The sequence below is a fragment of the Alosa pseudoharengus genome, unplaced genomic scaffold (genome assembly GCF_046254945.1).
Source record: "Alosa pseudoharengus isolate Yale_2024_CS ecotype anadromous, Long Island Sound unplaced genomic scaffold, YU_APseudo_1.1 YU_APseudo_1.1_scf_20, whole genome shotgun sequence".
Classification (NCBI taxonomy): domain Eukaryota; kingdom Metazoa; phylum Chordata; class Actinopteri; order Clupeiformes; family Clupeidae; genus Alosa; species Alosa pseudoharengus.
In genome coordinates, this window is record NW_027468664.1 from 8053977 (window position 1) to 8067694 (window position 13718).

Consider the following 13718-nt stretch of genomic DNA (forward strand, 5'->3'; position numbering starts at 1 on the left):
AAGTTCTGACAGTTCACGAGGGGTGGTGGTGGTGGTGAAGGGGAGTTGCAGTTCGTCTTCAGCTGTGTTTACCGCGCGGCGGCGAAGGGAGAAGACAAGGAACCAAGGAACCGACAGACCTCACACCATCAACCTACAGTTCAAATATCTGCGTTCGTCAAGCTTCTTTATGGCAGCAGTATGCTACTGTGATTTGCGGCGGAAAATTCGTCGGACAACGGCCCGCAATAGTAAACCAAGAGGCATTTGCACATAGAGGAAACGTAAGGAATTGCATCGTGGGCCCTAAGAAAATGCTTCATTTTTGGACGTTTGTTTTCTTCATCTTCTCCCTCCTATGTGATGGGTTCTTTGCGCAAGACGAAAGTAAGTCCTTTTGTCTTGGTTTATTCGCATATTGTGGTTTGTAATAGACTACTAGACCCCAATAACATTAGTTTGTCAGTAGATCTAACGTAAGTTAACTTTACAATTTTGCGGCGGATTTCATCAAGATGTGAGATAACTATCTGAATTTGAACAATTGGTAATAACATAAATACACTTTAAATACACATTGTCGAACAAGAATTGCAGTCAGAGATATACGCCTTCTAAATCTTACAGTTACACAAAGCGTTGGGCAGCCTAGCATTGTCTATGTGTGTTAAATGACCTTTTCGACCACCGATGCTACCAAAACGAAAGCACGTTGATCTCTGTTTTCTTTAAAACTCCACTGTAAGATAGGTTCCTGTGAAATCGCGCAACATGTCAACGTTAGTACACAGCACCATATACGTGCAAGGAGCTGCCATTCTGCATTTCTAACTCCATTTGCACTGCAGACTAGTTAAAGTTTTCCATAAATCGTGCACGTTTTAGGGAGTCATAGAGATAGTAAGGACAGAGAGCTGATATTTTCTACCAAAACGAAAACACTTTGATCTCTGTTTTCTGCTAATATTTTCTTCACGTGTTAGTGGTTTTTCTGTGTTTATCATCTATAAGTCTGACATTTTTATCCGAGGATTCTTTTACTCCTTTATGATGGCAACAGAACAGTATTGATCCCTTGACTGTGTGTGAGTGATGCCACATAGTGTCTCAATTGGTTAATCCAGGTTTATTAGGCTATTGACAGTGTTTTGCTGCAGTAACAGTAGTCTGCCCCATACTCTGTAAAACCATAGTTTCACTTAAGCCTGGCAATTCTCAGGGTGAGGTGGGCAGTTTCAAGTATTTAGAAATTTGCCCATTGTCGAGGACCAATATTGTAGTCCTTCTAAACTTTAAAGACAGTGCTTATGACTGGTGACTATTAGTCTACATGGCCAGAGGTTACTGATTGGGGGAGAATTGGGGCATCACAAAACTGGCATGTAGTCTCTTGATCAAAGGCCAGCCCTAGAGCCGGCTTGGTAATCTCTGTGTTTGATCCACATTTGAAACTGTGTGTTTCATTTTGGGGACATCTAATGCATACAACATGGATATTGGTCTTGTACACATGAAGAGAGGATGGATGGAAACTGTGTTGAATGAATCTCATGTGGTGAGAGAGACTACTTATTACAAAGAACTACCCATGACCCTAATAGAGCTATCGTTGGGCTGTAATGGGTGGTCATAAGGCAGTAGCAGTTTGAGAACTAGGAATTATGACCTGCAAGGAGAAGTCGATAAACGTCAATCTGTGGATACAAGATATAATACATTGAGACATACTCATTTTCAAAACATGTTCCTTGGCCACCTTCTAATAAGGCTGGTGTGTTCAAGCAGACGGAGGAGTTGCCTGATAAATGTCGGGTGGTTAGATTACAGGTCTCGCTAGATGAACAAACAAAGCAAAGAAATCTAGAGAATTCCATCATGTAGGCTCATCATTATAGGCCATTATCTGCTACAAGACGTGCAGTATTCCGTTCATTTGTTATTGTCAGTAAGCATGTGACAAGAACAATAGTTCTCAGAGTTGCATGCTACAAACAAGCATTTTTTTCATTCACACAAGACTGCCGGAAAAATAATAATGGATCAAGTTTGTCCAAGCAGTTGGACATAGGTATTTGCCATGCATGCTGAGCCTTCCGAAAATGCTGTGTGTTTGGCTTATGATCATAATGTAGCTGTAATCACATTAGCTCGTTAGCTGGTGCTTTTCTTGGTCGTTACAACTGCCTGGATTTGAGAGGTTTGCGAATTCCTTCAGGTCACCCCTCGTCCCCTCTCAACACACACACACTCACACACACACACACACTCACACACACTCACTCACACACACACACACACACACAGATATAGCACACACATGCAGTCTGCATTAGTTTGTTCAGGAATTTTTTGCTCAATTTCCTCCCCACACCATGACATAAGTGCAAGACAATGCACTTTTGTGTCTCACACTGTTGAGATCCAGTATCGAAATGAAACCATTCTGTAGGCTATCACTGTCACACATTCAACAATGTGAGGAAGTTATTTCTTTTAATATTTAGTTGGGTGAATCTGATAATGAAAGTGTTTTTTAACCTTTTTTAACCTTTAACCTTATTACCTTGTATTTATAAGTAAGTAATATTTATTTCTAATGCACATTTATACACAGCTTACTCTGACCAAAGTGCAGTATACCTTGCCTGGATTTGTTCAGACATCACACTCAAGGGTAGGGTACCAGATATAATGCCACTTAAGATGGCTTAATTACCACTGCAGCACGTGTGCACTCTATGTGTACACATGTATGACATTTCTGGTGACTGTAGTGGAAACTTCATTCTTTAATGTCTCCATTCTTCATTCCTCCACATTGAACATCAGTATTCTAGGCCTATAGCAGCTCTTCCCCTGGTTCGGAAACCTCAATTTGTGTCAACACTGTTTTTATCGGTGATCAAAACAGAGTGACAGAGTGCAACAGGAAGTGATTAGATTATGATGTATCTAAGACATTAAACAGGGGCCAAGCAAAATCTCTTATAGTTGTATGATGGCAACAACTTTTCAGAAACAATGGCTGGCTGTGGAAAAATGATCACCTGACTTATTCTGATGAGGAAAAATTGAGTCACCAGTATAAAGCAGAGGGTCTTCTAGTGACTGAAAAGGTGTGAAGCGAGAGCCCTGACCACATGTGGTTTAGTAGGCTATGCGTAATCACAACCACAGAATGTCAGTAGTCATTGTTGAGGATACCCCAGATTCACTGAGTCAGAATGAACTTCCTGTTCCACCAGTGAGTCCCTGTGAGCAGTTACTCTTGCGACACTCTTTTTTTTTACATCAGCTTTCACACTTGACATCAGGGCTGATACCCATGTCATGTCAGAAGACTCAGTGAAGACTCAGGTAATCAGAGACCCCAGTCATCCCAACTTTAGCCTCTTCTGTGTGCTAAGGTCTGGGAAATGTTACCGCTGCCTGAAAGCCAGTACTAAGAGACTGAGGAGCAGCTTCTGCTTACAGTCTAGCCGCATCTTAAATGAGGACTGTACCACTTAATAACACTTATCTTCTATCTTCTTTTTTACCCTATTATTTATTTATTTCTACATTAATATTAATATTGCACATAATAATAATATTATTATATATATTAACATTGTCATTTAAGTCAGAGGACTAAATGAGGGGACTATAAATGCATGTGACGAATAAATATCTTGAATCTGATACCAAGTATGCATTCTGTGTGATAGTATCTTTGTGTGACTGTATCTTTGCAGTTGCTTGACATTCGTCCTCTGTCTTCCTCAGATCGCGTGGTGTTCTCCTTTGGAACCTTCCAGAATGTGAGTGTCCCTGAGAATGGGTCCGTGCAAGCGGTGGTCACCAGGATCCCCACTGACGTCTCCTTCATCACGCTGCAGTTTCACACGCAGCACCACAACGCCACGCTGTCCTACACAAGGGTAGGAGGCGGCGCACATATACAAAAGTGTTTGTGGTGGGCCAGATGGAGGCTAGTCACACCAGCTCCCACACAAGCACGCACCACCCACACAGACACGTAGCATAGTGATAGGTGTTTCTCAATGTTGTGTTGTTACAGATTTGTGAACCTCAGTATCCGTTATCTAAAACCAGTCTGAAAGCCACGCAATGATATTTTCAAAAGCAACGGAAATGATAAACAGTAATGTTGTTGATTTCCGTTCTTAATAACCTGATAATAATCTTATCAACCTGAGAAGTCCACCACTCTGTAATTTTTGGCATTTGCACCAGGGTCACCCCAATCAAAATAGCAAAGTTAAGGCCCTTAACAGTTAATGGTCATTGCACTTTAATAGCACTCCGTTCAGTATTTGATGTACTGTGGAACTAATGGAGGGCTGATGAAATGGGTAACCTATTAGTCAAGTCAAGTCAAGTCAAGTTTATTTATATAGCGCATTTCATACACAGAGGTCATTCAATGTGCTTTACATAAACAAAACCAAACAATAATAACAAATAAAAGCATAGAAGGGCAATATAGTCAAAGAATAGTTAAAAGGTAAAGATCATAATAAAAAGGAAACATAAAACAAGGTAAAATCATTTAAAAATAAAGAATAATTAGTAAGCAAAACAAAGGCAAAAGTAGTAAAAAAAAGTAGTAAAAGACAAAGTAGAATAATTATCAAGGCAGATTCAGAATTTGTTACTCGGCACAGTTAGCAGAAAGCATCTGAGAACAGTTTGGTCTTAAGTCTAGATTTAAAACTGGCTACAGTTGGGGCCTTTTTGATGTCATCCGAAAGTTGGTTCCACAGCTGAGCCGCATAGCAGCTAAAAGCTGCTTCACCATGTTTAGTTCTAACTGTAGGTTTTACTAGCAGGTTTTTCACCTGGGACCTGAGAGGACGAGAAGGTGTGTACTGCTGAAGCATGTCTGACAAGTATTTAGGTCCTGCTCCATTTACTGATTTATAAACAAGCAATAGTGCTTTAAAGTCAATTCTGTGACTTACTGGAAGCCAGTGCAAGGACTTAAGAATTGGAGTAATGTGGTCAGTTCTTTTAGTTTTTGTTAGAATCCTAGCTGCTGCATTTTGTATCACCTGAAGCTGTTTAATAGTCTTTTTAGGAAGGCCTGTGAACAGTCCATTGCAGTAATCAACCCTGCTGGAGATAAATGCATGAATGAGTTTTTCTAAGTCATATTTTGACATCAGCCCTCTGAGTTTGGCAATATTTTTGAGGTGGTAAAAAGCTGATTTAGTTATCGCTTTCATGTGGCTGTTGAAATTTAGATCACTGTCAATTAATACACCAATATTTTTAACAGTATCCTTTGCCTTCAACCCTTTTGTGCCAAGGAGAGTGGCAACCCTAAGTCTTTCCTCATTTTTTCCAAATATAATTACTTCAGTTTTTTCTTTGTTCGGCTGAAGAAAATTTTGAGACATCCAGGTGTTGATTTGTTCTATACACTGACACATAGATTCAAGAGGACCATAGTCGTTTGGTGATAGAGCTAAGTAAATTTGTGTGTCATCTGCATAGCTATGATATGAAATCAAATTATTTTGAATGATTTGTCCAAGTGGGAGCATATAGAGGTTGAATAATAGTGGCCCCAAGATTGACCCCTGGGGAACACCACAGGTCAAGGACGTTGGTGTTGAGGTACAGTTTCCGATGGCAACAAAGAAGCTCCTTTCTTGTAGATATGATTTTATCCAGCTGATAACTATGCCTGTAAATCCAACCCAGTGTTCTAGTCTGTGTAGTAAAATATTGTGATCAACAGTGTCAAATGCTGCACTAAGGTCCAGTAGCACTAGGACTGATGTTTTACCTGAATCTGTGTTGAGGCGTATGTCATTGGAAACTTTAATGATCAGCCAAATGTCCCGTGTTTTACTATTGCCAAACACCCCCAACATGCTTGATTCTGACTCAGAGAGATTGTCCCTTTTTGTGTAATGGAAAGAAAATCAAGAGGAAATCAAGTGATCAACTCTTTTTTAGCTATTGAGAAATTTAGTGTGTGTGTGTGTCTGTGTGTGTCTGTGTGTGTGTGTGTGTGTGTGTGTGTGTGTGTGTGTGTGTGTGTGTGTGTGTGTGTGTGTGTGTGTGTGTGTGTGTGTGTGTGTGTGTGTGTGTGTGTGTGTGTGTGAGATCAGCTGGAGAGAGAATATGAGCCTGGTAGCACATGGTCCTAAAGTCTTGTGTAGGACACATGCTGTGAATAAAAGCCTTTACGCTTCAGGGCATTGATTCTTGTGATCACACATGATAGAAGGTCTTGCGTGACTCAGCTCTTTTGTGTGAGAGAGAGACAAATGTAGGTAGTGTTTACACACACACAGGCACACACACACACACACACACACACACACACACACACAGGCACACACACACAGGCACACACACACAGGCACATTCCCTCAAACAGACAGTGGCACAGCTGACCCACTTGTGATGGAGTCTTCTGACGAAGGCTCTGGATGGCAAGACTCAGTTAAACCCGTCATGTGAGAGAGTAATCACAAGTTCCCGCTCAGAGAGGGAAAAAGAACTCAAAGGCTGGTCATGCTTCTGGGCAGCCACACACTAATGTGAATACAAGCTTTCTGTGTCCACTAGCAGGACTGTTGACTAGTACTTGACTATGACTATAACTAGCCTACATATGGTTAGAATGTAAAATTGTCGGAATCATGAGAACATTAAGGTTTCCTCCAGACATTTTGGAGCAAACAAAAAAGGCACTGAAATGGCGAAGAATTTGAGCGGTAGGCCTAATCTCTCTAAATTAGAAACTGCACCGAGAGTATATTTTTTTCTCCTAATCTAGTTTTTTTTAGCTATGCTGCAATGCTGCAATGCTGTGTTAGTGAGCTGGTTTGTGAAGTGAGCTATTGAAGTGCCTGTCTTTTAATACTGCTTTGAACAGTGGCTGGCTGGTATAGGTCATGGGTTGATTTCATAGTAGTAGTGTTTACACTGGCATAACTGATCAAGTGCTGCTGTGTCTGCGCAGGTTCCTTTGCCAGGATTCTCCCTCACTGCTGCTGATACTGGCCTGCTGTCCACTCTCACGCCCACTCAGTCCTCTCTGTCCTGGTTCCTGCTCTCGCCCGACGGGGACACGGTGGCTGGGACCGGCGTCATTCTCCCCTACAGGAGCGGAGGTCAGAGCAGCCTGCGATCACTAAGCAACGCTGATTTATCACTGATGACCATGATGTGGTTTCAAATCACGTACCCCGAGGTGTCTTGAGTAGGCAGAAATTCTGGTGAATCAATTACTGAGATTCGCTGATTGAAGTCACTTAGTAGAAATAGCTGATGAAGAGAACGGTTGAAACTCAAAACTTGCTCAGACACCAGTAATCTGAAACATATCACTGCAGCTACAAGTACTACAGATAAATATCAGGCTTAACTGCCATAAGGGCTTCAGTACTTTTTGACACATTTATTTTCACTCACATAACTTCGCACAGTTGGTACAAATTGTGTTGCCTAAATATATTGCTGGTGTATGTGATTTGTTAATAAGCCTAGATTGCAGTTATCATGGAAGTGGTTGCAGGTGGGGTCAGAGGGTAGACTATTCGTCATGTCCTGCAAGCTGAGATCCATTTCTCCTGTCCTGCAGATCCTGTGCCTGGAGCCTGTAACATGGAGTTTGCCCTGGACATCGACCCAAACGTCTATGTGCACTACAACCTCTTTGAGACCATTATCACTTTCGCTCCAGCAAATGTTGGATATAATCGGTAATGACTTGCAATTGATATACAAGCTGTAGAAAGAATGTTGCCATGTTAGTTTGAGTGTGGGAAGCATTAATTACAGTAGAAGCTCTGAGCTCCCAACTGACTAAACTTTGAAAGGATTTCCATATGGCAAACAATAACCAGCACCTCCTATCTAAAGAGATAGCCTGCGTGCATGTTTGCTAACACATGAGTGATAAAGGCTATCTGTTGTAGGCTGTATCATGTTCTTGTGATGATAGGAGGGCATCAGTGAACAGGCAGAATGGATTTCCATTGGTTTGTATCTTGTGTGGTGTTACTATAGGGCAGTGACAGTAAAGCCAAACAAAAACAACGCCAGAGTTAACCTAAGGTCATTAGTGTAGCCAGCCTGCCTGCCTTTCTAGAGATTTAGAGACAGGTCATGGGAAAGGGCAGATTAGGGACTGTTATATCCTAAAGAAACAACCAACAACTACATTTGCATGCATGAGGCCGGCTAGTGACATTGGTTTAGCTATGGCAAACATAGCAACAGGTCAAATGGCATAACTTGATGTCACTCATCAGCTGGTGATGGGAATAGCTTTCTGGACAGCTTCCTGGTAAAATACTATTTTTAACCTCTGGCTGTTTGGACTCCTTTCTCCTCTTTAGAGGGTCCATTCCACCTGAGTGTGATGTCTCCACGGGACCAGGGACACGCTGGCGCCTGGTGTACGACATCTACCAGTACTTCCTTCCAGAGAGTGACCTCTCAGAGCAGAGCCTCATTGTGAGCCTGGAGCGCGTGGCCAATGTCCTGAGCCTCAGGGAGCATGGGAAGAAGGTAGGACCCCGCTCCCACATTCCCTCACCAGCGATGGGGGGTCGTTGGTGGGGTCAATAAAAGAGGCGCCTAAATTTAACGCACCAATGGGAAAATGTAACATTGGATCATGTGGGCCAGCAAATTAAGTATAGTGTGTTGTCCATTATGAGTCATGACTATCTTCATCTTTCTTCTAAATAGGTCTTACACCCCCTGTGTTTTTTTTTTTTTTGAGGGGGGGGGGTATTTTTGGTTATTTCTAACCTAAAATGGCTAATGACAGTCTCACTATCTCACTATGCGTAATTGTAATGTCATACTGTGTCAGTCGATTTAAAGGGGTTTCCCTCTTTCATTCATGTCTTTATGCTTCCAGGTTGCTTCTCTTACCTCCAACGACAAAAGCACCATGTCCTTCTCCTCTATCCCGGGCCAAGGGGTCATCTACTCTGTTATCGTGAGGGACCCAGTCCTCAACACCTCAGCCTCCTACATTCCAGCACACACATACGCCTGCAGCTTTGCCTCCAAACTAGACGACTGCAAAACTTTAGGTGAGTGTGTATCACATATCGCAGGTATTTCAGGACCGCAAGAGAACAGTTACAGAAGAGAGTACATAAACAGTAAAGTTTTGCTAAGTATCCTTTTACGTCACAGATGTAGGATTCACTTCCTGATTCGTTTTACCTACTGAACTGATTGGGGGGGGGGGGGGGTCAGATCTCTTGTGGCCTTATAAAAATAAATATTTTGTTTTAACCTCCAGGGAAAATATCGACCAAAGTGTTTTTCACCTTTGCGGGCCTGGCAGGGCTTTTAGTGTGCTTCTTTGGCCACCGCTTCTTCAAGTGTGGTGAGTCATAATCTCATTTTTATATTATTTCATTTCATTTAAAAATGTTTCAGATGTTTATTATAGATCCTTAAATTGAACCCACTGGTTCTTTCAGATCATCTGCTCTGTATACTGTAGGTGTTGACCATTGTCTGTAGATTATTGGGCCATGTGGTCCACCAGACAACAATGATTTGTTGAATGTATGTGGTCAGTGGGACAACAATATTGGGAGTTCGTATGAGATTATACTACAAAACTCCCCTTTGCCTATCTCCTTGGGAATTTTTCAATGTTGGTGTTATTGAAGTCATAGTTTCTACCTGATGAAATGATTTTGTCTTTAGTTTTGCCTGATAGAATAATCTGCTTTCATCACAAATAGATTTTTTTACAAATCGTTTTTGGGAACCTTTTTAAGGGGCCTCGGTGGAAGTTGTGTTGGGTTGCCAAACTCTGTTGCCTCTTGCATGAAACCAAACTCTCGTGTTGCGTGTGAATGAAACCTCTTCTCCCTTTTTTCCCTCCAACAGAGCTGTTCTGCATGGGGTTTGCCTTTTCTGCTTTTTTCTTTTTTGTCCTCATCACTCGGACAACTATACTGGATTATGACAGTAAGTGCAACTGTGAGATGTTAAACAATATTTTAGAGGAACTTCTCTCCTCTTTGCTCTGTTTTCAGTGACAATCCTGAATGTGATCTATTCATTTTACCCTCTTTATAACTGTCAAAAGATATCAGTCTTTGTCAGTTGAAGTCCATTAATCTGTCACTTGTTAATTACACTTCATGTGGTCATGCTTACCCATTTATGTCTTGTTGGCATAATATTTCCAAAGCAGATTTGAAATGGAATTACTTGTTCAAACTGGTTTTGCATGCACCCAATCACATTATTTGTCACGGGATGTAGATATTTGTGACCAAAAACATCCAGACATGCTTGTAAATGATTTTGCGATTTTCCAAATGACTACTTGTGACTCCAAAACCCTGGCTCCATCTCCATGTGCATTCACTTCCTCAGTTTGGTTGTTCTGTAGAACTGGGGAAAGGTCAGCACTGCCCTTTGGTTGATGTTTGTGACCATAAACAATTAAACATCCAGACATGCTTGTAAAGAGCAAATGAGGACTTGCAAAAACCTGTCTCCACATGTATTTGATTGTGTGGGCGGGCTCAGAAAAGATCATAGATGCTCTTTCAGATGCTGCACACATCTCATACCCTGATCACTTGCACAGCTAGTTTTGCTCTTTTCTAAATGCAAGGCCTCCAATCAGATAACCCCGTCTCGTGTGCTATTTAGAGATCAGGCTCACAAAGAAGTCATCTGAACAGTACATGTGAAGGAGTCTGGCTGTGTGGACGATGGTAGCTGTATTAGATATGCTGGGCAGATTAACTGGATGTGTAATTCTGTTTAAAACTAGGCTGCACAAAATTAGGTATGTGACTAGCAGCCTCAGTTGTGGGGAGTTGGCTGTAAGCCACATCAGTAATCTGATTCAAGGCCCAGAGTCTATGCAGATAGTAGTTGAGTAACTAAAACTGATCTTGTGTAGTGGTATCAGTGACTAAGTAAATCCCCATCCCCAGTAGTTAGCGATTCATCTGTGAACATTCAGCTACCCATACTCTATACTATGCATGTAGTCATTCAAGTGAGTCCAGTTTGGATTTATTTGTTTGTAAAAGAGCATGACAGGATTTGAAGGGCCTCCTAATGTGATTTGTTTTTGATCCAAGCCAGGCCAGGCCAAAACTGGCAGTAAACACTCACCAGCATCTCATTGAGAACTTCCTCTGATTTTCCATCAAAACTGCTTTCTGAGATTTGGCTAGTTATGATTGTATCAATGCCCAGTCATATTCGTAATTCAAATGAGCTTTAAAGACTGCTTGCACATGCATGCGAGCACATTTCCTTCAGCACAGTTTGATAAGACCCCTCCAGAGATTGTTATTCAATATATAAAAAATATTGGCAAGTTGGTCTTTATCAAAGGAACTTGTTATGTAATGCAGATGGATACAAATGATTACTAGAGTATTTCAAGTGATAACCAGCGTACTGTATATGGTAAAATAAGAACACCAGTAAATGAAAGCCCTGGACTGATTAAAAGCATACATAAAATCAAGTTGTTATTCTCTAGATCACCAATTTAAATTGAGAAGAAATAGTGAGATTTCAGATTTCATCATATGATTTTCATTTCTCATTGACTTTGGTACACTGATGGCAAACATTTGGATCTGTCATTGACAGCATATTCACCTCTGTAGTATTATCCAGTCCTTTGTCTCATATGATTATTTTGATGAAAGGCAGCTATGACGCACCCTGAGCTGAACTCCATTTGATCTCTGTCTCTGTTGTGTTAGTTCGCCTGGCTCTGACTGCCTTGATTGGCACAGTTGGCGGTGTGTTCCTGGTGATGTGCTGGTGGCGCTTTGGCTCAGTGATGGCCTGTGTCATGGTGGTCGGACTCCTGCTGGGCTTCCTGCTGGCGTCAGTCGTTTTCTTCACTCCACTGGGTAAGAGAGTAAACAGAACCCCACTCTTCATTTAGATAGCTTCTGGTGATTAAGCAGCATCTATTTTCTCGTACAATTACTAATTTTCTTGGATATATTATCACAGATTATTGTGACCTGTGTGTGCGGCTGCCACTCCGAGGACCCTCACTCTGCCCCACCCTGCTCCCCCCACTCTACTAATGATGTTACACGGCCCCACTCAAACACAGTTAGCCACGTCAGCTCATGCTACTCTTGCCCCCCTGCTTGCTATACTGTCATGGTGTTTTGACCCAGATAGTATGGTTCGTCACCAAATTTAAATTTTGTACAGTAGTTGAGAGTAGAGGAATGCATTCACACTGCCAGGAAGGACACAGTGAGAAAATAACAGGGGCCAATTTTTTTTTTTCTGTCTCCTAGGTGACCTGGACGTGTTCCGCTCCGATGTGGTCTTCTGGGTGACGTTTGGCTGCATCGTGGTCATTGTGCCCATCCTCTTTGTGCGCTGGCCAAGAGAGGTAGCCATGTTGCACCATTTCATTCCCTTTTTCTTGCTTTCAGCCTCCGACTGAAATGAGTTGATGTGCATGAGATGAAATGAAATTGTGCCTGGATTTGAGTGAGCAGTGATTGATTGCATTTGTCCTGTGTGCCTTACAGGGTAATATAATCACATGTGGGGTGGCGGGGGCCTATGCAGTGGTGCTGGCCGTAAACGCCTACACGTACACCAGCCTGTCATACATCACCCTGGACATCCTGAAGCGTTTCCTCAATAACAACTTCAGCCGAGCCTTCATCTCTGTGCCCTTCCAAGACATCGGTGGGTGAAATACCCAGCTGAAATGCATTTGTTGTAGAGTGCCAAAGGCCACTTTCTCACAGACAGTATGACATTGTATTTTATTCATACTGTGATAAATGAACCTCACTGTGTTAGGAATGTAGTAATTTAACAATGAAATTGCTATTTGTCGGTAGAGAGCATGGTACAGACTGCTAGTAGGTTAATAAAGTGGGTTGTTGCTAACTAGATATACACACTGACAAAGGCCATCAGGCTGAAATGTTTGTTCGTTTACCCCTGTTGCTGAATGGAATAAAAGTAAGAAAAGAGTTTTGGAGTGCGACCATTCCGTGATTGTCTGGTAACTAGATAGATAAAAAGCATATAGATGAAAGGTTATGAAAAATATTAGAATAGCTGTGAATCATTTCCTTTAGACCTAAAGACTTTGTAAGGATCTTGAGTTGGCTAAGAGTTTTGCATTTTACTTCCAGACTTCATCCTGCTCACAGTCTGGGTTGTGCTGGGCGTGTCGGGCATCGTCCTGCAGCTGTACCGGGAGCGTAGCCGTCCCTTCTTCCCGCCCAGCCCTTACCTGATGTGGCGCCAGGAGCGGGAACGCCGCAAGACCAACGTCCTGGACCCCAGCCACCACACGCCGTCCTTCCCCGCACGCTTCGTGTCCCGCATCCGACAGCTCACCTGCCGCCCCGAGCCAGCCGGAGAGCGCACCCCGCTCCTGCTGTGACCACTTCCTGGGAAAACGTCTGCGTTGTAGCAGCCTGTCCAGTCATCACCGCCCCCCCCCCCCCCCCCACCCCCCCACCCCCCCACCCCCCACGTCTCTCCTCCACTAGTCACAGGGCCCTGCTGATGCTGCCCCTGTTTCAGTCTGCAGAGGTCCAAACCAGTCCCTCGCGTCTCTGAAATACGGGCCAAGTTCAAGATGGTGCTGATAGTCCGTCTCTTTCTGTGTAGAGAAAGGGATGCAGTTGAAAACCCATGTTTGTACCGCAGAATCTGCTCCAGACAAACTTGTACCCAGCCCAGTGTGTTCCTGTGCAACAGGC

The 13718-nt window shown here is 42.6% G+C and overlaps 1 protein-coding gene across 1 annotated transcript; it reads left to right on the forward strand.

Annotated features, from left to right (window-relative positions):
* Positions 1-67: 67 nt before the first annotated feature.
* Positions 68-13464, forward strand: tm7sf3 (transmembrane 7 superfamily member 3). The gene is made up of 12 exons (XM_076296442.1): positions 68-366; positions 3745-3899; positions 6962-7112; positions 7583-7703; positions 8343-8514; positions 8873-9050; positions 9266-9352; positions 9868-9948; positions 11724-11876; positions 12282-12379; positions 12522-12684; positions 13143-13464. Exons 1-12 carry the CDS (start codon positions 294-296, stop codon positions 13394-13396), a joined length of 1686 nt encoding a protein of 561 aa, XP_076152557.1. The 5' UTR covers positions 68-293; the 3' UTR covers positions 13397-13464.
* The last annotated feature ends 254 nt before the right edge of the window (positions 13465-13718 follow it).